The sequence below is a fragment of the Mixophyes fleayi genome, chromosome 10 (genome assembly GCF_038048845.1).
Source record: "Mixophyes fleayi isolate aMixFle1 chromosome 10, aMixFle1.hap1, whole genome shotgun sequence".
Taxonomy (NCBI): Eukaryota; Metazoa; Chordata; class Amphibia; order Anura; family Limnodynastidae; genus Mixophyes; species Mixophyes fleayi.
The window spans coordinates 33,033,237-33,059,442 of NC_134411.1; the positions used below are offsets into that span (position 1 = coordinate 33,033,237).

At 43.4% G+C, this 26,206-nt stretch overlaps 1 protein-coding gene and 1 long non-coding RNA gene across 2 annotated transcripts in view; both read right to left on the reverse strand.

The window, feature by feature from the left end:
• Positions 1–26,206, reverse strand: part of LOC142103953 (uncharacterized) — a 396,555-nt gene that overhangs the window by 338,026 nt on the left and 32,323 nt on the right. The window lies entirely within an intron of this gene.
• Positions 1–26,206, reverse strand: part of PDHX (pyruvate dehydrogenase complex component X) — a 61,942-nt gene that overhangs the window by 25,782 nt on the left and 9,954 nt on the right. Inside the window, exons 2-5 of the mRNA XM_075188339.1 lie at positions 15,422–15,505; positions 9,569–9,669; positions 3,256–3,434; positions 1,500–1,598 (exon numbers count right to left, since the gene is read on the reverse strand). Of these exons, the coding sequence (XP_075044440.1) occupies positions 1,500–1,598; positions 3,256–3,434; positions 9,569–9,669; positions 15,422–15,505 (463 nt within the window). The remainder of the gene's footprint in view (positions 1–1,499; positions 1,599–3,255; positions 3,435–9,568; positions 9,670–15,421; positions 15,506–26,206) is intronic.

Consider the following 26,206-nt stretch of genomic DNA (forward strand, 5'->3'; position numbering starts at 1 on the left):
AGCCCCCTCCCCCCACCCCACCACTTCAGAAGTACTGGTGTAAGACAGGAAGGGAGGTGTCCATACGAGGAGGGCTGGAAGGTGGAAATAGCCTTGAAATACCAAGCGCAAATCACATTTATTACATAAAGTAAAACAGATGGAGAAAAATGCAGAATAATAACGGTGATACGAAGAGAAGTGATGTGAGCACCTCACTATGAAGTGACTGGACGGCAGATGTAAAGGCACCAAGGCCGTGAGACTTGGCAGAAGGGGTCTCTGCCGCCCGCATCCTCTCTCGACTCATGAGGTTGTCTATGTTGCAATTTTTTAATTGGTCGTCCCCCAGCAGCCAATTAGAAGCTGCCACCTTGCACCGCAGCACGAGAGAAGGAGATGCCCAACTTCAGGGGGCAGGAGAGGAGGAGCAGGACCGAGGGGTGAGTAATTACCAATATTCCCAACTACAGACACAGCAATTACTACTACTGTGCTCATTGTAAGACATATTACCCGTCATTGTTACTGCTGGTGGTGTACTAATGGGCATCACCCCTGGTAGACTAGTGGGCATTAACAAAGCCGTTATATTACAGGGCATATTACTGCCACAGTAGCAGATTAGTGGGAATTTGTACACCTGACATATCCTTTAACATATTAATGGGCATCACTGCTACTGGCATATTACTTAGCAGTACCTTGGGCATATAATGGGAAGTATATAGAATATTACTGAGCATTAGTACTGCAATTACTACTGCTGGTATGTTACTGGACATGGCCGATGACGTGTAGGAACGTCTGCTTACATTTCTGTTAAGTTCAGGATTAAGTCGCTTTCCTATCTCACCATAGACACAGTCGTGAAGCCCACTCTCACTCAGGGCCGTTTGCCACTCGTCGCGTTAGGCTTCCAGCAGAACATGGGCACGGGGAAAGTGTCATCCAGATTCCGAATATTCTAATTACAAGATATTTTAAGCAGTGTTTTAGAATATATCACTTCCATCATTCTTATCCTGGGGACGAGTCATTAACATCAAGACGAGATTCAGCCACGAAAAAGACAAAATCTAAAAATACAGACAGATCCGCCGGCAGTACGGAGACTGCTCCCCCCCCCCCCCCCCCCCCCCAGACTTGTGAAGATTAAAATAACAGAGAATTATTTAACCGTTATTTAGACTGTAGCATGAAAGACTCCCGCTACCCTCAGATAAATAATTTGTCTCTGCACGCCCTCCTGCTACCTGAGAGTGCTATTACAGCAAACTGACTTTGTTGGGTTCATTATTATTATTATTATTAAAGGAATATACCAACAGAAAATTGCTTGTTGACCAACTTCTGAAAACGGCAAAAGCATCACCGATGACTTGGGTATGAATGGAGCCTTGTTTGACGCAGCCAATCCATCCACATAAGATAAAGGTATTTTAAAAACAGATAGTTGCCAGTGTAAGGCCTGGTCTGCGTCATCCGACTCACACGGCAAATTAGAGAACAAGACTTACTCCTTCGTGATTATCCCGCGGGGGCCGGACGGAACAACAGCTTTTGGGTCCACACCGTGTGTAGTCAAGATGTGCCGAGCGGCTGGACTTATACGGACCCTGAAATGAAAACAATGTCCAGTTAGATGTAGCTTCAACGACACTTCTAGACAAGTTTAACCTTTAGGCAAATTAATTTATCTTTATTGTCTTTGGAAGTGACAGCACATGAGTTTAGGCTTACGTAGGTCTGCTGTTGTCTCTCATGGCTATAAAAGTATAACCATTTTCTCTGAAGGCGGTGTTCCCCTTTAACGAATGAGAACTGGATAACAAGAGGGATCAATAATCTCTATGGGGAGACTCAGGGGGCAGTGTGCACACGGAGATGGGGCAGGGGGTAAATCTGGTAAGCTCGGTTTTGGTAAAACAGCCGGGTGCTCAATACCGGCATCTCTCGGTAGAGATTAATTATCTGGATGTGAGTTTAAGTCTCTCCAACATCTACCTGTCAAACACCATAACGGAGAGGAGAGAGGCTGCAGAACGCACACTGTCTAATACTCAAATCAACACATCTACGCAGGAGAGAGACAACAGTCACGAACAGATATGAAATCAGAGAACAATCCTCAGATCTCCATCTACAACCACTCTCATCATTCTGTCATTTAGCACAATCATGGAGACTGTCGGCATGTGAAATGTTCCCATCTCTTACAAGACTGATGTACAGCAATGATTACAAAAACATCGGTCAAGACAAATCCAGTTCAATATCTCTCCGCCATGAAGAATTAGGAGACAGAGAACAGACTTTGTTGCCCTCACACATTGCCACGTCAGACCCTACGAACTAATATCCTACACGGCTATAGTCAGAGTACATTATACACCCTGATAAAGTCTGGGGTATAAAGCTTTAGCCGATGCCACTGTATACACCACCAGTTCCTCACTGACACAAGCCTCTGGCAGCGGAGATGACCTTTTCAGTGTGAGTTTTATGTTAAGTCGTCTTTTAGAGTCGTGCCAGGGCCGCCCTGGGCCAGCAGAGCTTGTGCTGGGGCACCGAGCGTAATGATCTACTAGACAGCTGGGTGCGTCATTAGAGGCCCAGGCGGACGGCTCAGGGCCTCAATTAAAAGAAACACTTGTGATTCTCACTCATCTCAGTGGCCACGAGGCGGGTCCATTGGTTGCTGCGTGTACCAGTTAAAGGGATGGGCAAGTGTTGGGCATGGGATGGAAAGAAACAGCTCTGTCTGGGTTTTCAATGCTCAGTAATCACAAAGTGCAATTAAGGAAAATAAGCATCTGCATAAAATTATAAATCAGCCCAGTATGTCAATGACTTAAGATGCAACTTTTTTTTTATTTGTAGAATGATTAATTTTCCCAGTGTAACAAAAAGGTCGGGCAGCACCTTTTATGATATATCACTCTGATAAGCAGGTGTACACTTTGTCTCTCTATACCTCCTGTGGGCAGGATTACCAAACTTTTGTTCTCTAATAACCTCACTTACTATTGCTGGAAAGCCGATATATGCAGGTTTCTTGTAAACCCCACTTGATTCGATGCTGTAACCTGACTGCGATCAGATTAACCATATGATGAATTTTAAGTCATTGGTATCAAGAAACCATCATATTTATGCAGTAATATCTAATTTAAAGGTTTCGCCTTCATGAATCCTGCTTTATCTACGGTATTAAATCTGGTCAGCCCAGCAAATACATGCGAGTTACTCCGAGTACCTGACAAGGAGACGTACCCGAGTTTTCCAGGCTGAACAGAAGCCTTCTGTGGAGTTATGGTCACACCGGCTGGGACTGTGCTCGCGGGAGCAGAGCTGGGAATGCTGGGAACTTCCACCTGTGTCCAATCCTGTCCTTCATCCACCAGAAGCGCAATTAGGGACCCGAGTCGCACGTTCTTGCTGCCTTCTTTAACCTTTAGGTGCAAAACATCAATTACACTAATGTCTGCATATTTACTCTCATCTGGCAGCATCAACAAACACACGAGAGCTTAGCATAAAGAACTTTTCATTTTAAATGTAATTTTAGAACTATAGCCCCCATACTTGTATAGAAGATGTAGACCTCAAATGTGAAAACCTAGCAATGGGCCCAAATTTACCACTCCCAAGAAATGAGGAGGCCTCTCAGTTACAAAATTGTAGGGGTGAATGTGCAACTTCTTGCCAATACCGCTCGTGTAAGCAGGTGCACGTACAACGCCTTGCCAATACCGCTCCTATAAGCAGGTGTACGCACAACGTCTTGCCAATACCGCTTGTGTAAGCAGGTGTACGCACAACGTCTTGCCAATACCGCTTGTGTAAGCAGGTGTACGCACAACGTCTTGCCAATACCGCTCGTGTAAGCAGGTGTACGCACAACGTCTTGCCAATACCGCTCGTGTAAGCAGGTGTACGCACAACGTCTTGCCAATACCGCTCGTGTAAGCAGGTGTACGCACAACGTCTTGCCAATACCGCTCGTGTCAGCAGGTGTACGCACAACGCCTTGCCAATACCGCCTCTGTAAGCAGGTGCACATACAACGCCTTGCCAATACCGCCTCTGTAAGCAGGTGCACATACAACGCCTTGCCAATACCGCTCCTATAAGCAGGTGCACGTACAACGCCTTGTCAATACCGCTCCTGTAAGCAGGTGTACGCACAACGTCTTGCCAATACCGCTCGTGTCAGCGGTGTACGCACGCCTTGCCAATACCGCTCGTGTCAGCAGGTGTACGCACAACGCCTTGCCAATACTGCTCCTGTAAGCAGGTGCACGTACAATGCCTTGCCAATACCGCCTCTGTAAGCAGGTGTACGCACAACGCCTTGCCAATACCGCTCGTGTCAGCAGGTGTACGCACAACGCCTTGCCAATACCACTCCTGTAAGCAGGTGCATGTACAACGCCTTGCCAATACTGCTCATGTAAGAGGAATGGCTGGCAGAGCAGACATAGATTAACTACCAGCTTGGCAGACTTGCTTTGAGAAATGCACTGTGTGGATTGGTTGAGTCATACAGAGGTGCAGGGCCTGTAAAGTCACTGAAGCTCTGACAGACTGCAGTTTCAGCTTTTTGAACTCTCTCACATCCCATTAGAACAGTAAATATGTGGAACAGGATTCCGCTCTCTGTAACAGAGATTGGAGGTAATGCTCTAAGCGCAGTGAAATGTCAGGTTACCATTGAACAATACATCTTACATTCATGGTTTATATCAGAAAATTATAACTTTAAGGTTTAGTGGACCCATAAAACAGTGTGTGAATAAATGCTGGAGATCTGTGAATACCGGGAAACATGATGTATTAAACAGAGAGTTTTGTTCCGATGATGAAAACGACAATATAGTATTTCGTATTTCCAGAGAATTGAGCCTTTGTGCAATTTTCTAACTCAAGATGCAAAAATAGACCCGCTCCCCCCCTTGTGGCTCGGAATATGGATTTATATGAAAGAGATAAATCCAAATATTGTGAAGCAAATGATAAAAGAAGAAAAAGGGAAAAGAAATGACATAAAAGACCACACAGCTATTTCGGTCCCCACACACTTAACATGCAAAGCTTGTCCCACTGAAATTATATGTTTCTGTAAAATCCCTGGTTTGACAATTCCCACTGGTAATCACAGTTCTATTCATCTGATCCCTAATTGCATATTTCACATGACAAAGTGCTAACCATTCTGATAACGTTAATGTGCGTCCATTTGGTTGCTCAATTCATCCATTATCCATATAAAAAAGTGACAACAAAAGGACAATACTCTCCCGAAATGAATGTAGGTCTTCTCCAAAAACATTAAATCAAAACCAGCCCTTGTGGGGCCCCTTGGAGGTTAGTTATTAACATTTGTGGCAGAGTTCAGTAGCCCATGACCAGCACAAATATGTTACACTTGCTGTTGTGTCATTGTCAGAAACACACAACTGACAGCTGGTACGTGCCAAACTGTAGAGATCATCTCTTGAATGGTTTGAATTGCTATACATATTTCAGGCATACACCAATGTTTTTAAATAAAGCTTTGTGTGTTTGAACAAGTTAAAAAAATAAAATAATTGCAAGACAATTGATGCCATTAAATGGAACACTGTTAATGACTGATACAATGTATCCCCTTTGGAGTATTCTTCTGGCACACAAATCGGTTTTGTGCTGACTGTGGGCTAAAAAAAATTATTTATCCATTACGTTCTATAACACAGCAAGAGGGCAATGTGCAAATAAGGAAAATATGTAGGTACAGTATTTAGAGAGAGCAGCCGGGGTCACCAGCCCGAGTGTGGAAGAGACACAACTAGAGGGGGTTCTGTGATCTGCAGCTTCCAGACAGCCGATTGTGTCTGAGATGCAAAATTAGACTATTGATTCCTGCGCTGTTTGCCTGGTATCAGATCTGATAGGTGTTATTGACCTGGTGACACTGGCTGACAATTCAGACACGTTATTCAATACAGCTCGGAGGAGCTTGATCAGACTGGCTGCACTTTATGGGAGCTGCCATCAGTTACACTAAAGAATCATGAAACAATAAAATACCAAAACAAATTGATCTATTCATTGCAACATATAGCCACAGATCTAGTTGTTCCACACACCTCATAGTACTTTTTCTAGATATTCCTTACAGAATATAGTGGAACGCTAAAATTTCCATCAGAACACACTGGGGATTTGTTGGGGCTGAAATAATAACCAGTAGTTCCTGATCAGTGAACAGGCTACGTTCCCAGAGATGTGACTGGTTCCTCTGTGAACGAATAAGGAAAATGTTCACCTACACTGTATACTCTCATCGGCAAGGCCCTCTCCTCCTTATGTGTTAGGTCTGTCTCCATCATATTACCCTGTTGTCAGGTCGTAAGCTGAAGCCTCCGCTACCTTACATGCAGCCCTCACTAACACATCACTCCTCTCCTGATATAATCTGTGCTGCTGGGGAACCCTGCGCCTTCCACTATATAACTCTCAGTCTGTGGCTTCCTGCTGCCTCCATTCCCCTCCTCACATCATGTCACTGCCCCTGTCACATGCAGCCCTGTCCTCACTAACACATCACTCATCTCCTGATATACTCTGTGCTGCTGGGGACCCTGCTCCTTCCACTATATAACTCTCAGTCTGTGGCTTCCGGCTGCCTCCATTCCCTTCCTCACATCAGGTCACTGCCCCTGTCACTGTAGGCTTGTGAATGAAGGCTGTTACTGCTTGTCCAACCTTCTTTATCGCCAACCACAACAGCTGACACTCTAACGTCTGTCTGATAGTGCTAGTTGCAATCAAGCCAACAAGGTTTCTCCCGAACTGCGTGGAGCGAGAGGGATTTGAGAACTAACCTACACGTTAACATGGACTCCTACACAAGCCGCTCTGGCCGCATACTTCTAGCAGGTGACTACTAGTCACATCAACAAACGCAAATGCATCTCAGTGTCCCAACTAAAAGAAATGGAAATCCACTCGGACAAAGACGGCTGAGCGCAGTGTGGATCCGGTGCAGCTTTCTCCTACTGTCTGTGGGTGGATGGAAATAATACACTCTGAGATAAAGATTCAGAGGTAGCAAATTCACTGCTAAAGCAGCGTAGTGAGAAAACATTTCATACCAGAGGAAATGTTTAACAGACTAGAACAATAACAGAATATTATCTGCAGCAAGAGTGCGTTCTGATAGGACAGATTCAGCTAAACGGCCGCACTCTAGACGGGGAACAGACCAGAAATACTCAGACTGATTCAGAAAGTAATTTGCAACAAGAAGCATAAAAACCTTTTAACATTTCACTCTGCTCATTTCACGTTGGCTCCGAATCACAAAGCACAAATTGATGCATAGAGGGAGCGGAGCTGCCGGAGTCACCACGGGAACGTGATTAACTCCTTACAGGCTGGGAGAGAGGAATCCGTGTCTGGTAAACCAGGAGCGAGGTAGGGGAACCTTCTTCTTGGAATATCCTAAACTTAGCACAAGAGCACTGGTCCTCCGTATAATGGAACGGGACCCCAAACCATGTTATATTTTAATCTACCTATAAATACGTCTAGATTCCCTTTTACTATTCATTTCGATATTCACAGTTGCAATTTTTCAATTTTCAGTAGCAAGGCCTAGTATTACAAGTACAAAGCAACCGTAATACCTAAATAATAAAGGGAGGGTTTATCTTAACATGCTAACCCCTGCAGGAAGACAAACACCGGACTAATCTACAGTACAGGTATTTAAACTTAAAAAGAAAAAAAAAAAAGTTTTGATCAAAGACCGACAACCCGACCGACCCCCTCCGCACTCTCTCCATATTCTAAAGAAATAACCAATGTTTCTATTTTCGTTTCCTTGCTGAATTACTTTTCCAGCTCATTTTACACCCTGATGGACACGCACACAGCAGTAATGTCAGCCTTACAATAAATATTTCATCAAGTGTCCAAAATAACAGGATGCTACAAGGACACGAGGAGCAGCGCCCGTCCCAGGGGGATATAGAATAACAGATTTCCCGGTGTCATTCCCAAATAAGGACAAGGAGGTCACACGGGCCGACGTACAGAACGCGAGATGGGATTCGCGTCTGCTACAACCGGCGGGGCCCTCGTCAAGGATTAGGACGCATGGTCGGCAGTACTGGAGAATAACGAAAGAGAAGGTGGCTTATTGGGGCACTGCATCCATCACAACTTGTAGGAGGAAGGAAAGAGAAGGGGGAAACTCAATGTATGGAGGGAAAAAATAAAATGATGATTAAGTCCAACCAATTATTATATTTTAAGCCGTCTTCATTGTTTTTACTCTCTGGGTTCGCACCCAGCGGCTGCTGTTTAATCTTAAAATAGTGTCCCTGGTGAGCAGTAATATTCACAAAATCTAAACCACCCAGAATCCTTCACTCACAAGTTGCTTTCGGTCAATCACCATAAAGGTCGTTGACATAAGTGCAAAACGTGTGTGTGCAGAGCTACGGTCATAAATCTGCCTATGTGTCCACCAGCCGGGGTGCTGGAATGTGGAAAGAGTGAAGTCATTTAAAATCCTTTCATTATTTTGAACTTTAGTCTCAGATTAGCCAACCCACTAGCCCAGGGCCAACCTGTGGCTCTCCAACTGCTTGTGGAACTACAAATCCCAGCATGCCCTGCCAGCTCTTGGTTGGCTATTTACTGGCTAAGCATGCTGGGACTTGTAGTTTCACGACACCTATAGAGCCACAGGTTGGCCAGACCTGTAGTAGTAGTTCTACTAAGTCATCGTCCACAGTCTTCAATGGAATCTCACTTTAATATCTCTGTATTTACAACTTTTTCTCACTGTGATGCACTTTAATTTTTTTTTTTCCCCACGGCCCTCAGTTCAACCATCAATTCAGAAAACCATTCAGAATTTGATCAAACTCACTCCCTTCCCCAGTGAGGTTATAGGCTGGCACTAAAGATCCCTAAACGCTTATTACACAGTCCCAGGTACACAGCACAAGATACCATGTGCTCCATTCGCCTTGAAGGCAATAAGGGGCTTAAGGACAATGTCATAGCATTGAGCCGTCTTCTGTTGTCTGGTACCAAAATGAGATTTAAATGGTTCCCCTAGCGCACAGACCGGGGCGGTATGAGAATACTGGATAAGAAAGCCGACTACCAGACATAAACACGGATGAGGGACGCAGCCATTGCATGTGGCTAACGAACATGTCTTCAATGTGTTACTATGCAGATAGCAGAAGCCACATAATCCAGATTCCCCTTCCAGGCGTGTAATGATATATTTATATAAAGTCCTGCTGCGTACAGCACACACAGACCCAACCCACGCATAACAACAATGCTGTTTTATAAAGGCTTATAGAGCCCAGTCCTCTGAAGGTTGTCAAACGGTGTCAGACTCATCGATGTCTGCAAGAAAAGCCTCAGAAAAAAACTTTGATCCACTGTGATGCTTCCCAATAACCAGTAAGAGGGTGTAACACTATCACTAGCAAAGCAGACAGGACGAAGTCTGGGAACCGATCCCGGCCGAGCAGGGATAACCGTGGTACCAAGATACAAAGATGCCTCTTACCATAATCTTGGCCAGAATGCCATCTTCACTGGACTCCATGGTGACCACGGCCTTGTCCGTCTCAATATCGCACAGGGCATCTCCCGCATTCACCACGTCACCTACCAGGGGATGCAAAAGTGTCAGTTTCAATATACATTATATAACCAAGGACACGTTATCATTCATTGTTTTGTAGTTCATAGGGCTGACCAACTGGTGGCCCCAAGTGGCCCTCCAAGGCTTTTTTATACGGCCTCCACCATCCTAGATGCTACAATATGGCACCATTGTATTATACAGTATTTAGAACTCGAGCACATAGAAATATATAAAGTAGATGGTGCGAATCATTACTTACTAAGCACTGGATTAGAGGAAACATTTTTCCGATAGTTCTCTCTCTGTATCATATCGGTCTCATTCTAATAACCTGTCCATTAAGTGGTTTAGGCATTAGCTATATGCCTTACACACCTCAGAGAACCCCTCACTCTAATTAGTGTCCCCCACCCCTGGTACATAGAATAATTCATACAACCCGCTCCATGCCCTGAGGCTCTCCAATAAGTAGCACCACATTACTTCTGCATTTCTCGAGTGTAAAAATTCCTCCAGGCTGAAGTCACTACTGGTTTCTTTTGGGTTCCACAACCTTGTCACTTAATAGGCAGACACGTATAACCTGTGGGTCAGGGCCCCAAGCTGGGTCCTAGAATCTGTTATCGGGGTCCCCCGATTGTCAGCTATATTATACACTATTACGCGGCGCTCTACTGCGAATATCTGTCATCCACGTCAGTCCCTGTCTCTTGGAGCTTACACTCTAAACTCCCTAACACACACACACTGACTAGGATCCAATTTAAACAGCAGCCAATTAACCTGCCAGTATGTTTTTGGAATGCGGGAGAAAATCGAAGCACCCCCACTCAAACCCTGGGAGAACATGCAAACTCCACACAGAGAAGTATCCAGGTGGGGAATTAAACTCATGACCCCATGAACCCTGAGCTGCGAGGCAGCAATACTAACCACTGTGCTGCCCCAAATATTGACTACCGAATATTTAAGGACTGACAGGAGTGCTTTAGGTGGATTTTAGTGAAGTATTTTAAGTATACTTTCATGCATTTTTGAGCTGTTTCTCTTTTACCAGAACATGGACTGTAACCTGTAACACGTGTGGACACATGAGAAACGGATTGAGCCGTGTCCTGAAATTTGAATGCAGAATTAAAAGTTTTACAATGCCGTGGTGTGAACAAGCCCATAAGGAACCATTCATCCTATTTTTAATGCACTAGTGTGAGGCTGAAAAGCGCATTGAGCACGGATAGGTGTGAAGGAGCCTTATTATAACACCCCGAGGAATACTATACACAGCATAATGACTAAATACTCCTCATCTGACAGCCGTTCTGAGAATACAGCTCTCGTAGGGCTCCATTTGTTTGTGTTGCAAGACTAGAGATGTAACCTTCTGTATGTTTTATGGAAATGTAGAGAGTTAAATATATTGCAGGTTGCCCGGTTTCCCCAATACGCACAGTGGGTCAGTGGTTAGCACTTCTGCCTCACAGCGCTGGGGTCATGAGTTCAATTCCCGACCATGGTCTTATCTGTGTGGAGTTTGTATGTTCTCCTCGTGTTTGCGTGGGTTTCCTCCGGGTGCTTCGGTTTCCTCCCACACTCCAAAAACATACTGGTAGGTTAATTGGCTGCTAACAAATTGACCCTAGTCTGTGTCTCTCTATGTCTGTCTGTGTGTGTGTTGGGGAATTTAGACTGTAAGCCCCAATGGGGCAGGGACTGATGTGAGTGAGTTCTTTGTATAGTGCTGCGGAATCAGTGGCGCTATATAAATAACTGGTGATGGCGATGATGAATACGCGATTCAAGTATCTGTACACCAAGAAGTGTTCTCTGTGCTAGCACCAGGAATGGGTGCTATAGGCAGAGATTCCGAGCCTATATAACAGCCTACGCCTACAGGAACATCTATACTGCATTCCATCCACTGTCCTATCAAACATCTTGGAATAGGGATCATTGATCCTTAAATGTAGATTCTGTGCACTTGGGACTGCAGAAGGTGCTAGTTATCTGCTCACTATGTCATTGTAACGTTTGTCCGTGTACTGGGCATACAGCAAATATTCAACGTAGGGATCGATGATCCTCATTTCAAGATGCACCAAATAGTTCACAATTCAATTTAAAAAAAAAAATGCAGCACTATGGACTGGCAGCCACCGATGTTCATTTAATTTGCTTTACTAACATTCATAACGCTAGTACGTTGCATGAAAATGGGTCTGAAAAACTTGCGTTTTTACTAGAGTTCAGGTTCGTTAGGCTTTACACTGACCTAATGTGATCTTAACCAACACGGTCAGCAACTAGCAGAAACGTAACAAAAAAAAAAAAATTATATATATATATATATATATATATATATATATATATATATATATATATATATATATATATATACACAAAATATAAGAAAATACAAAGATATAACAACTGTAAGAAAAAAAAAAACCAATCCAGTGTATTATAATACACAGTGCTCCACACACATGCCAATTTGGATGACTGGTTGGTTAATTGTAGCTTAATTTTCACCAGAACTACAGTGTGTTAAAAAAAACAAATCAATGTTTTACCGTGATAGATGGCATTCTGTCACCTAGAACGAACATAAAATTTGGTCGCCACGATCTGCCAGTGCGTGCGTTCAATGGCTGACTGCATTAATCGGACCCCATATGATCCTGTGGCCCCAAAGCCACATTGGTGAGCCACGTGTGAATCGGGGACAGAACCGGACAATTGGTTCTCAAGCCAAGCTAACGGATCTGCCTGCGTTTAGGTGTCTTAAGAGCCGGTTAGGGAATTTAAAGGAGATCGATCAGATTGAGACGTAAGAGAAGAGAGTTATAGTCCAACAGCCAAGAATAGTGTCTAACACAGTTTGGACAAACCAGTTTGTAAAGGTGCTTCACGTTTCTTTTGTTCTAACTAAAACCCTTTCAAAAATGTGCTTTTTGTGTAAAGCTGAAACCTAGTACCATGGGTTAAGTGTGCTGTAATTAGACAAAAGAAGAAATATATGGTTCTACTATGTTACAGTGCCCTCTGCTGGCGGCTCACAGAATCGCAAGTGTCATAACCATTTTTAACCCTGATTTACATAATGGCAGTAAATTCATAGAAATGCAACAGTCTAATTTTAATAAAGCTAGTTAAATGAAAGTATGATTTCTAGACAGAAGGACAATAAAAGTAAGCTGTACACATAATTCTCAGTCTGATATATCCCAGGAATTCGTGTAACAGGGGGTTATTCTACCGCACCAACTGTAGGATTCTTGCCCAGTCTAGTAGGAAAATATTCTTGAGTAGTGTATACTATTTAGTTATATATCATATAAATCAATTTAGCTGGGGTGCTACCTGGAAACCAAACAATATCATAAGTAGAAAGAGGAAAGGACAGAAGTTTCTTTATGTAGGTGCACAGAATCCTCTATAATTAATTATTCTACTACATACATTTAATTCATCCTTATGTTAAAATATAACCTTTATTAAAGTTAATTTAAAAAGCGAAAATGTGGATTAAAAAGTATACTTATAAAAAGTGATCTTAATAATAAAAGCTGGAAACACTACCATCCTATACCTATATAATCCTGCTTCATGGACTATATGGTATGAAGATGATAATATATTTAACCTGCAGTGCTATAAAGAGGTCAATTAAATACATGACCTGCAGTAGCAAAATATATATATAATGTGTAGATAGTATATACCAGTCTACTTAATAATAGCTCTGGATATCTAATTGCAAAGAATTGAATAGTGTTAGCCGTCCTATTCTCTTAGTATCTTATATAGTTAGCAGGTCAAAATATATACCCTGCATTGAGTATGAATGATAGTATAATCAACTCTCTCACTACAGTTATTTGAGGTCTAATAAGACTATTGACAGTGTTCACCGCGAATCTCGTTTCTGAATAACTGACGTTATGGGGTGTGGTTTGCTATCTGCCTCTTAGTCCCCTCTATCTTTGGGTATAATGGGGTATAACTGCAAAATTAGATTTCTTCAAGTATGAGGAATGAGTGGTTCCAGCGGTAACGCCGACTCGCGTTTCGCTATGTTGCTTATTCAAGGCAAGCAGACAGAATGAACTGACAGTTCTTATATACTGTCAGTTCCGTATGAACTCATTTACGTCACTGGAATGAGGACCAATCCTGATGTAATATCTAATTTGATTGACATAATTCTTACCCTATCGGGGACGTTATAGTTCCGCCCGTCGGTTACGTTGGCTTTAGCTTTATCCAATCAGAGATGTTATAGCTCCGCCCTGTGCTCTTTTATTGGTTTAATAATCGGGTAGGATTTACACATGAATAATAGAGAGTTTTTATATTTCTGCATCGTTCTTTATGTCTTAGTATTGATGGCATTATTTGTAAGTCACAGCGGGGCAGAAAATAGATTACTAAGTTGTAAACATTATATTGAGCTAGATATTAAAAGTCTAGCTTGTCAATTTCATTACTTAATATAGAGTATTCTTAAGTAGACTGATATATACTATCTACACATTATATATATATTTTGCTACTGCAGGTCATATATTTAATTGACCTCTTTATAGCACTGCAGGTTAAATCTATTATCATCTTCATACCATATAGTCCATGAAGCAGGATTATATAGGTATAGGATGGTAGTGTTTCCAGCTTTTATTATTAAGATCACTTTTTATAAGTATACTTTTTAATCCACATTTTCGCTTTTTAAATTAACTTTAATAAAGGTTATATTTTAACATAAGGATGAATTAAATGTATGTAGTATAATAATTAATTATAGAGGATTCTGTGCACCTAAATAAAGAAACTTCTGTCCTTTCCTCTTTCTACTTATGATATCCCAGGAATTATCATAAATCTAGACTAGCAATTGCCAGCTGCCATGAATGCCATAGGCAAACCGAGAGGGGGGTTTCTTAGTGTCTGGGGCATTGTATGCTTGAGGTGGCTTGCCCCGTTTATATCATAGGAAGAGTTGGAGAGCAGCCAAGCACTGTCTAAAATTATAGCCACGTCCCTTTGCGTGCTGGTCACGCCCACTGGCGGCGTAGCGTGGAACCCCCCCCCCCCCTCTACAAATCCTGCATTTGCCCCTGAATGCATCCGTTACCTACACTGCGTGTTGGCAGCGTCTTGCTGGCTGAACGAATATTCACGAGAATACAGCCTATCAAATCACCAGAAACCAGTGACATCACTGAGGTACAACAAGCCAACCAAACATAAAACAAATATAGACATAGTACTATTAGTTAGTTGCAATAAAATCTAACGGGGGATATATTAATACACCTATGCAATCAAAACACTTCCAACACCTGGTTCGCAAGTGTCCAAAGACATTTTTAAGAACACTACATTCAAAACAACATGTGAGCTTAGAAATGCCCCCCCCCCCCCCCCCGCCTTATATAAAGGGGTGATGACCAGATGTGCACAACATTAAATACTACTAGTTAGTACGTAATGTAAAAAAAAAAGCTTAATTCATCATCTTAGACTGACACCAACCCTGCAAACGGCTATTTTTTTGCAGCCGTCCTTTATAAAAAAAAAAACAGCTAACAAGAGAAATCTATGTGTGCACAAATTAAAGCGCATTTAAATATAACTGGATATATTATCGTGAAGCGCGACCCTCTAAACAGCAATGTGTGAGCTCATTAGTCTTAAGATTTGCCCCATGTGTCAGCAGAAGATTGCCCCTGGCTGACCCCTGAAGGGGGCATTTCTACAGCAGCTACTCACCTTCCTTCTTCAACCATTTCACAACGTTGCCCTCCTCCATGGTCGGGGACAACGCTGGCATGAAGACCTGGACAGATGGTGCCCCTGCAAGACAAAAACATATCATCAGAAACCCCAATGCCTGTGCCTCCGTGGGTCCTCTACCCGAAGCATCATTAGAGAAGGTCTGTAGACTGTTCACTAGAGGGAGAAATAAAATGTGGAACAAAGAATTTGACTGGGCCCCCAATAAAATGCACTGATGCCTACAAAGTCTGAACAGTGTGTAATATATTAAATATCAAGCTCAAACCAGAATTGGTGAAATCTGCTGCAGTAACTTATAGAACCAATCATACTTGATTGGTCATATACTATTGAATATATTTACCGTACTATCTTACTTGTACTGATGTTAGTCAATGAGCGCTTAACCTGTGATCCATTAACGCTCAGAATTCAGAAACTTTGCAATAATTTCACATAATATTTAATGGTAAATGATGCAAAATTATTTCTCATGCTTTTGAATCCATTTTTTATTTTACACCTGTCCCTTGTGTAGAACCATAAATGCCCAATATAACAGGATTTCTTCTTTTCAGGAAGGAGCGTGTAATTAGTAGGGATGAGCGCACTCGGATTTCTGAAATCCGAGCCCACCCGAACGTTGCGGATCCGAGTCGGATCCGAGACAGATCCGGGTATTGGCGCCAAATTCAAAAGTGAAACTGAGGCTCTGACTCATAATCCCGTTGTCGGATCTTGCGATACTCGGATCCTATAAATTCCCCGCTAGTCGCCGCCATCTTCACTCGGGCATTGATCAGGGTAGAGGGAGGGTGTGTTAGGTGGTCCTCTGTGCTGTTTAGTTCTGTGCTGTTTAGTTCTGTGCTGTTTAGTGCTGTGCTGTGCTGTGCTGTGCTGTTTAGTGCTGTGTTCTGCAGTATCAGTCCAGTGGTGCTGTGTGCTGTGCTCTGTCCTTCTGAGGTCAGTGGTGCTGCTGGGTCCTGTGCTGTGTCCTGTTCAGTCCAGTGGTGCTGTGTCCTGTGCTCTGTGCTTCTAAGGGCATAGTTATTTCCCCAATATTCCCCTGTGTTTAAAAAAATAAAAAAAAGTTTTTTTAAAAAATACCAAAAACTACTTTAATATTTTTTAATTACCACAAAATTTTCACAACCAATCCTGCAGTATAAGCCCATTGGTACTGCAATATTACCAAGTTCACACATTCAGCATTATAAGTCCATTGGTACTGCAATATTACCAAGTTCACACATTCTGCAGTATCAGTCCAGTGGTGCTGTGTCCTGTGCTCTGTCCTGCTGAGTTCCGTAGTGCTGCTGGGTCCTGTGCCGTGTCCTGTTCAGTCCAGTGGTGCTGTGTCCTGTGCTTCTAAGGGCATAGTTATTTCCCCATTATTCCCAAGTTTTTAAAAAATAAAAAAAAAGTAAAAAAAAATAAAAAATTTAAAAAATAAATAAATATATAATTATAACCAAATTTGCAAAACCAATCCAGCATTATAAGTCCATTGGTACTGCAATATTACCAAGTTCACACATTCTGCAGTATCAGTCCAGTGGTGCTGTGTCCTGTGCTCTGTCCTGCTGAGTTCCGTAGTGCTGCTGGGTCCTGTGCCGTGTCCTGTTCAGTCCAGTGGTGCTGTGTCCTGTGCTCTGTGCTTCTAAGGGCATAGTTATTTCCCCACTATTCCCAAGTTTTTTAAAAATAAGAAAAAAAGTAAAAAAAAATAAAAAATTTAAAAAAAAAATAAAAAATAATAATTATAACCAAATTTGCAAAACCAATCCAGCAGTATAAGTCCATTGGTACTGCAATATTACCAAGTTCACACATTCTGCAGTATCTTGTGCTACATATAATGGAGACCAAAAATTTGGAGGATAAAGTAGGGAAAGATCAAGACCCACTTCCTCCTAATGCTGAAGCTGCTGCCACTAGTCATGGCATAGACGATGAAATGCCATCAACGTCGTCTTCCAAGCCCGATGCCCAATCTCGTAGTACCGGGCATGTAAAATCCAAAAAGCCCAAGTTAAGAAAAAGTAGCAAAAAGAGAAACTTAAAATCATCTGAGGAGAAACGTAAAGTTGCCAATATGCCATTTACGACACGGAGTGGCAAGGAACGGCTTAGGCCCTGGCCCGTGTTCATGACTAGTGGTTCAGCTTCACCCACGGATCTTAGCCCTCCTCCTCCTCCCCCCCCCTACAAAAAATTGAAGAGAGTTATGCTGTCAGCAACAAAACAGCAAACAACTCTGCCTTCTAAAGAGAAATTATCACAAATCCCCAAGGCGAGTCCAAGGGTGTTGGTGGTTGTCAAGCCTGACCTTCCCATCACTGTACGGGAAGAGGTGGCTCGGGAGGAGGCTATTGATGATGTAGCTGGCGCTGTGGAGGAACTTGATGATGAGGATGGTGATGTGGTTATTGTAAATGAGGCACCAGGGGGGGAAACAGCTGATGTCCATGGGATGAAAAAGCCCATCGTCATGCCTGGTCAGAAGACCAAAAAATGCACCTCTTCGGTCTGGAGTTATTTTTATCCAAATCCAGACAACCAATGTATGGCAATATGTAGCTTATGTAAAGCTCAAATAAGCAGGGGTAAGGATCTTGCCCACCTAGGAACATCCTCCCTTATACGTCACCTGAATAACCTTCATAGTTCAGTGGTTAGTTCAGGAACTGGGGCTAGGACCCTCATCGGTACAGGGACACCTAAATCCCGTGGTCCAGTTGGATACACACCAGCAACACCCTCCTCGTCAACTTCCTCCACAATCTCCATCAGATTCAGTCCTGTAGCCCAAGTCAGCAGCCAGACTGAGTCCTCCTCAATACGGGATTCATCCGAGGAATCCTGCAGCGGTACGCCTACTACTGCCACTGCTGCTGTTGCTGCTGTTAGTCGGTCATCTTCCCAGAGGGGAAGTCGTAAGACCGCTAAGTCTTTCACCAAACAATTGACCGTCCAACAGTCGTTTGCCATGACCACCAAATACGATAGTAGTCACCCTATTGCAAAGCGTATAACTGCGGCTGTAACTGCAATGTTGGTGTTAGACGTGCGCCCGGTGTCCGCCATCAGTGGAGTGGGATTTAGAGGGTTGATGGAGGTATTGTGTCCCCGGTACCAAATCCCCTCGAGATTCCACTTCACTAGGCAGGCGATACCAAAAATGTACAGAGAAGTACGATCAAGTGTCCTCAGTGCTCTTAAAAATGCGGTTGTACCCACTGTCCACTTAACCACAGACATGTGGACAAGTGGTTCTGGGCAAACGAAGGACTATATGACTGTGACAGCCCACTGGGTAGATGCATCCCCTTCCGCAGCAACAGCAACAGCTGCATCAGTAGCAGCATCTACAAAATGGCTGCTCATGCAAAGGCAGGCAACATTGTGCATTACAGGCTTTAATAAGAGGCACAACGCTGCCAACATATTAGAGAAAATGAGGGAAATTATCTCCCAGTGGCTTACCCCACTTAGACTCTCATGGGGATTTGTGGTGTCAGACAATGCCAGTAACATTGTGCGGGCATTAAATATGGGCAATTTCCAGCACGTCCCATGTTTTGCCCACACCATTAATTTGGTGGTGCAGCATTACCTCAAGAGTGACAGGGGTGTGCAGGAGATGCTTGCGGTGGCCCGCAAAATTGCTGGACACTTTCGGCATTCAGCCAGTGCCTACCGCAGACTAGAGGCACATCAAAAAAGCTTGAACCTGCCCTGCCATCACCTCAAACAAGAGGTTGTGACGCGCTGGAACTCCACCCTCTATATGCTGCAGAGGATGGAGGAGCAGCAAAAGGCCATTCAGGCCTACACAGCCACCTACGACATAGGCAAAGGAGTGGGGATGCGCCTGAGTCAAGCGCAGTGGAGACTGATTTCCGTGTTGTGCAAGGTTCTGCAGCCATTTGAACTTGCCACACGAGAAGTCAGTTCCGACACTGCCAGCTTGAGTCAGGTCATTCCCCTGATCAGGCTGTTGCAGAAGCAGCTGGAGAAAGTGAGGGAGGAGCTGGTAAGCCATTGCGATTACAGCAAGCATGTAGCTCTTGTGGATGTAGCCCTTCGTACGCTTTGCCAGGATCCGAGGGTGGTCACTCTTTTAAAGTCAGAGGAATACATTCTGGCCACCGTGCTCGATCCTCGGTTTAAAGCGTATGTTGTGTCTCTGTTTCCGGCGGACACAAATCTACAGCGGTGCAAAGACCTGCTGGTCAGGAGATTGTCCTCTGAAGAGGACCGTGACATGCCAACAGCTCCACCCTCATTTTCTTCCACATCTATGGCTGCGAGGAAAAAGCTCAGTTTTCCCAAAAGAGGCACTGGCGGGGATGCTGATAACATCTGGTCCGGACTGAAGGACCTGCCAACCATTGCAGACATGTCTACTCTCGCTGCATTGGATGCTGTGACAATAGAAAAAATTGTGGATGATTACTTTGCTGACACCATCCAAGTAGACATGTCAGACAGTCCATATTGTTACTGGCAGGAAAAAAAGGCAGTTTGGAAGCCCCTGTACAAACTGGCTCTATTTTACCTGAGTTGTCCCCCCTCCAGTGTGTACTCGGAAAGAGTTTTTAGTGCAGCGGGGAACCTGGTCAGTGAGCGGCGAAGGAGGTTGCTTCCTCACAACGTTGAAAAAATGATGTTTATAAAAATGAATAATCAATTCCTCAATGAAGTACAGCACTGCCCTCCAGATACTACAGAGGGACCTGTGGTTGTGGAGTCCAGCGGGGACGAATTGATAATGTGTGATGAGGAGGAAGTAGACACTGTAGGGGGAGAGGAATCAGAGGTTGAGGATGAGGACGACATCTTGCCTCAGTAGAGCCTGTTTAGTCTGTACAGGGAGAGATGAATAGCTTTTTTGGTGTGGGGGCCCAAACAAACCAATCATTTCAGTCAAAGTTGTTTGGTAGGCCCTGTCGCTGAAATGATTGGTTTGTTAAAGTGTGCATGTCCTATTTCAACAACATACCTCTCAACTGCAGCTCATCCCTCCTCTGCGGGGATAATGTCTCCTGTGCTCTGACACGTCACTCTGTGTACTCTCAGCCTCAGGATCTGACACTACAGCTACCATGCCTCTTGTAGCAGCCCTCACTCCAGGGTCTCTTCCATGTGCAGTGTCCCCCTCTCTCTTGGGTTCACTATAGTGGCATGGAGTTCTCCCCCTCATCCAGGGCACACATTCCTTGCCCTGGCTCAGTCACCACGCTCAGACTTCCAGGCAATGCTGGGGGAGCCTGGGAGCTTCCACCCTAGGTCCCCAGCTACAACTCTCCTCTCCTGTGTCTTCTCTCTCTTTCTGACACTTTAAAGATCGTGCCTTTAAATGAAAAAGTCAGTCTTCATTGCACGACTATGTGCAAGTGCAACAGGGACATTTTTTTGGGTTTACAAAGTCAAACAATAACACTTCGACCCTGTCTGTCTGGGGTCTCTCAATGACGAATTGTCTGTAGCATGTTTGGAGGAGGTATTGTGGCCCCGGTATCAAATTGGGTACCGGGGCCACCCCACTATGCAGTCCAGATACTTGTTTGGTGGAATTCCGACACGTGGAGGGTTTTTTAATTATATTGTGGCCTCGGTACCAAATTGTGTACCGGGGCCACCACACTACGCAGTCAAGATAGATAGATGCGTATTGCGTATCATAGATAAAGTACATTCAGTGGTGTGGGGCAAATTGAAAAATATTCCAAATGCACTGACATTATCAAAAACAAGAGGTTGTCACACGCTAAAACTCCAACATGTATATGATGGAGAGGATGGAGGAGCAGCCGTATGTGTAGTGTAATGCAGATCTGTTGAAGGTTTTTTATATATTTTATTGTGGTGCCCAGTGCCCACTCCTCTACGCAGTCCAGATACATTTATTGGTGCGAATCATAAAAGTTCAGGGTTTTTAATATATATTGTGGTGACCCACTCCTCTACGCAGTCCAGGTACATTTATTGGTGCGATTCATAAAAGTTCAGGGTTTTTAAGATATCTTGTGGTGACCCACTCCTATACGCAGTCCAGGTACATTTATTGGTGCGATTCATAAAAGTTCAGGGTTTTTAATAGATATTGTGGTGACCCACTCCTCTACGCAGTCCAGGTACATTTATTGGTGCGAATCATAAAAGTTCAGGGTTTTTAATATATCTTGTGGTGACCCACTCCTCTACGCAGTCCAGGTACATTTATTGGTGCGAATCATAAAAGTTCAGGGTTTTTAAGATATTGTGGTGACCCACTCCTCTACGCAGTCCAGGTACAATTATTGGTGCGAATCATAAAAGTTCAGGGTTTTTAAGATATTGTGGTGACCCACTCCTCTACGCAGTCCAGGTACAATTATTGGTGCGAATCATAAAAGTTCAGGGTTTTTAAGATATTGTGGTGACCCACTCCTCTACGCAGTCCAGGTACAATTATTGGTGCGAATCATAAAAGTTCAGGGTTTTTAAGATATTGTGGTGACCCACTCCTCTACGCAGTCCAGGTACAATTATTGGTGCGAATCATAAAAGTTCAGGGTTTTTAAGATATTGTGGTGACCCACTCCTCTACGCAGTCCAGGTACAATTATTGGTGCGAATCATAAAAGTTCAGGGTTTTTAAGATATTGTGGTGACCCACTCCTCTACGCAGTCCAGGTACAATTATTGGTGCGAATCATAAAAGTTCAGGGTTTTTAAGATATTGTGGTGACCCACTCCTCTACGCAGTCCAGGTACAATTATTGGTGCGAATCATAAAAGTTCAGGGTTTTTAAGATATTGTGGTGACCCACTCCTCTACGCAGTCCAGGTACATTTATTGGTGCGATTCATAAAAGTTCAGGGTTTTTAATATATATTGTGGTGACCCACTCCTCTACGCAGTCCAGAAAGATACCTTGTTGCAACGTTTTGGACTAATAACTATATTGTGAGGTGTTCAGAATACACTGTAAATTAGTGGAAATGCTTGTTATTGAATGTTATTGAGGTTAATAATAGCCTAGGAGTGAAAATAAGCCCAAAAACTTGATTTTTAAACTTTTTATGTTTTTTTCAAAAAAAATCCGAATCCAATACCTTAAATCCGAACCGAGACCTTTCGTCAAGTGTTTTGCGAGACAAATCCGAACCTCAAAAATAACGAAAATCCGGATCCAAAACACAAAACACGAGACCTCAAAAGTCGCCGGTGCACATCCCTAGTAATTAGTCCATGGTCCCTTAGCGTTGAGCAGCCATGTGGACTGTCCAGACCTCCGAGAAGCGTGCCAAGTGTTACACCTGCTCAGAAAACACTGTAATTGGATTACAGAGATTATATGTAACCAGTCTTAGCGGATCAAAAGCACAGGATCTCCTGGGAAAGGCACATGCTGAGAGCCGGGGGATATGACCTCTTGCATTGTGTTATATCAGTGACTGCTGCTCTTAACTGTCCTTCATCCCCAGGAATTGTCCCTTACCACCCCCAAGACAGCTTTCTGTCTCTGTGGTTTGTAGAAATATAAAAACAGCGGAAGGGTGACCCTTATTGGTGGGAGATAAATGGAGGTCATTACCAACACCTGGACTGCTGAAGGTTTCTCATTACCGATGATTCAAAATACCATTATACAGGTTTTTTGACATTTTTAATATTTAAAAACAAAATGACCCCTGCCAATTACACAGACACTGATGTGGGTATCATCATCATCATCATCAATTTATATAGCGCCACTAATTCCGCAGCGCTGTACTGTACAGAGAACTCATTCACATCAGTCCCTGCCCCATATAGAGACAGACAGAGAGGGAGAGACTACGGTCAATTTGATAGCAGCCAATTAACCTACCAGTATGTTTTTGGAGTGTGGGGGGAAACCGGAGCACCCGGAGGAAACCCACGCAAACACGGGGAGAACATACAAACTCCACACAGATCAGGCCATGATCGGGAATCGAACTCATGACCCCAGCGCTGTACGGCAGAAGTGCTAACCACTAGGCCATTCCCGTCTGTCCACACAGATGCATGGATTAACGTGCGCCTATGACATCATCATGACATCATGAAGCAGGCGGTAATGCTGGACACCAGTGCGGTGATGTCGGCAGCGATATCAATAAAGGAACGTGATGCCCCAATAATAACCCAGCTGATATCGATCATCGCTCCTGGTAAAACCGGTCATTAGATGACCCCTCTTCTCTTGGCCTTTGTCTGGTCATCTGCCCAGGAACAACTTAAGTGATGAGAGAAGTCAGACCGCTTCCACCTGTGGCCAAGACGGACACAGATCCTGTGACGCAGCGCTTTGGCCAAGCGGCAGCATCCGCCGCGTCTGGCCGAATTGAAGCGACTTACTCAACCTAAACAATGGTTATCTTTACCTATTGCTACATTTTAATACTGTGCTCCCCACACCCGACTAGCAATCCGCACAGATGCTGAGGGGCGATCACCTAGAGGAGGGAGGTAGCGCTGGGAGTTCAGTCTTGGTTATCGGCACCTGTTACTTAAAAAGTAAAGACGAAAGGCACCTGGTTCTAGTACAAGGATGGCTAGTTCGGTTATTCCAAATACTACAGTAATTATCCTATCACTCTAATCAAGATGTAGATGGATGCAGAGAGAAGCACAAAACAATAGCACAGAAGTCCACTGTCCACCTTTAATACAATACAAAGCATGTCCACCAAGAACAGACAATCATAACGGTCAATTTTGGACAATAATCAACAATATTCAATAATGTAATTAATAAGGACAGATAAGCGCAGGCGCTGAGAGCTGCGTCCGGAACAAAGAACAAGGAAAGTTGTACTGAGCCGTTGTTCGTATGAACAAAAGGACAGCTATAGAAAGAGAAGTACTACTATGCGGCTGACCGCCCTTCAAGCGCCAAGCTGCACGGATAATAGCTGTGACATATAAATGAATCAGGGCCAAACGTTTAAACATTCTGGAATGTACTAAGTAAATGAAAACTAGAACCTGATTGGTTGCTATAGGCAATATCTCAAACCAGCAGCTTGAAAAAAATTACCCCACAGGCTTTTGTTTCCCTACGGTTATTAAAATAAATTGTTTTAATGTAGTCTTTATACCCGCACAGTGCTGTGTGGTTAGATGAAGACATGCCCATCGCCAGTCACCAGCTAGCAGGAGCCGTTCCTCTGGCTCCCGGCAGGGTGTGAGGACTGAATGACTGAACACGTCAGGTAGATATGGCAGAACCAAGTGATGCTGCTGAACGCAGATCTACCCTCGGCCAAGGTGAGCTCGTTCGTCTGTAAAAGTGGGAAAACCAGAGTCGCAACCAAAGACTTCATTCATCTCCGACAACGTCTGAATGAGCAACACAAGGGTTTTTGTGAATTGCATATTTTATGCCAGGTAAAAAAAAAACAACTTTGCAATGAAAATGGAGATATTTATTTCAATACAGATAACAAGACAGAGGATCTGATTCATTAAGGAAAGATAAAAAAAAGCAGTACATTTGCACCTTGGCAAAACCATGTTGCATTGGAGGGGAGGTTAATGTAAAATGTGGGGACAAATTTATAGTTGGGGTAGGGCACGTCCTAGATCAGTGATGGCTAACCTGTGACACTCCAGGTGTTGTGAAACTACAAGCCCCAGCATGCTTTGCCAGTAGGTAACTAGCTGATAGCTGGCAAAGCATGCTGGGGCTTGTAGTTTCACAACACCTGGAGTGTCACAGGTTAGCCATCACTGTCCTAGGTCTACTTTAAATTTCAGTGTAAAAAAAAAAGATATCAAGTATTTGTGTTCTACATGACAATGCAGCCGGTATTAACTTATGTGCAAAATAATGAACTAATTTGCACCCCTTGCAGTGTAACATTGGTTTCTCCGTTAGCAAATTAACTCTTTTTTTGCTTTCTCCTCCTTAATGACTCAGGCCCATAGTGTAACACTGACTGTATTTGTGGTACAGGTGACAATCAGGGGACTGCTGCGGGCTGGGAATTGCATGCTACATGTAGACAGATGAAAGGTCTGCAGCTGACAGTGCGCTGTTATCACCACCTCAATATTCTCTCCAACACTACCTCATTCTGGCAACCTACTGAGGGCTGACCTCATTAAATCACGTTCCCTGCAGGAAGAAGGTAACATGGAACTGGGAATTTCACCGACATAGACTGGTCAGTTACTGCCATCTAGTGGTTACAAAGCGCCACTGAGCAGAGAAGGCAAAACACATGCAGATATATTGTACTATAAACCATGCCCAATCTGTACTATAAATATAACAATAAGATACCTTGTGGTCTATTGACTGATGAGTCTACTTGCAGCTCAATAAACATATTCATACATAAAAATCCCAGCATCACCAAGAAAACATACAATCTATGTAACCGCACAAAATCATAGTATAAGAATGCAGGAAAATTACACTCAGTTTTTATTTGATTATGTAATAAAATCTAGGTTACGCTAAGCATCCCAAAGCACCAAACAGTAGACTTATGCAAGCCTGATGAACTTCAACAGACAACTATTTTAACTAACCAAATATCAAAATTGTATTTGTTGATAAATTATATTAATACATGTAAAAAACAAACCATTTTCTTTTTTTCTTTTTTAAATTTACCAATCTCCCATATCCGCCTCCACTCTCCCATAAACCAAACATTTAGAGCAGATTACAGCCATTTAAATATTTTTTCAAGCTCCTTATCCAGATTTTGGGGCATACCAATTGTTTGACTAATAAGGGTATGTCTGATACG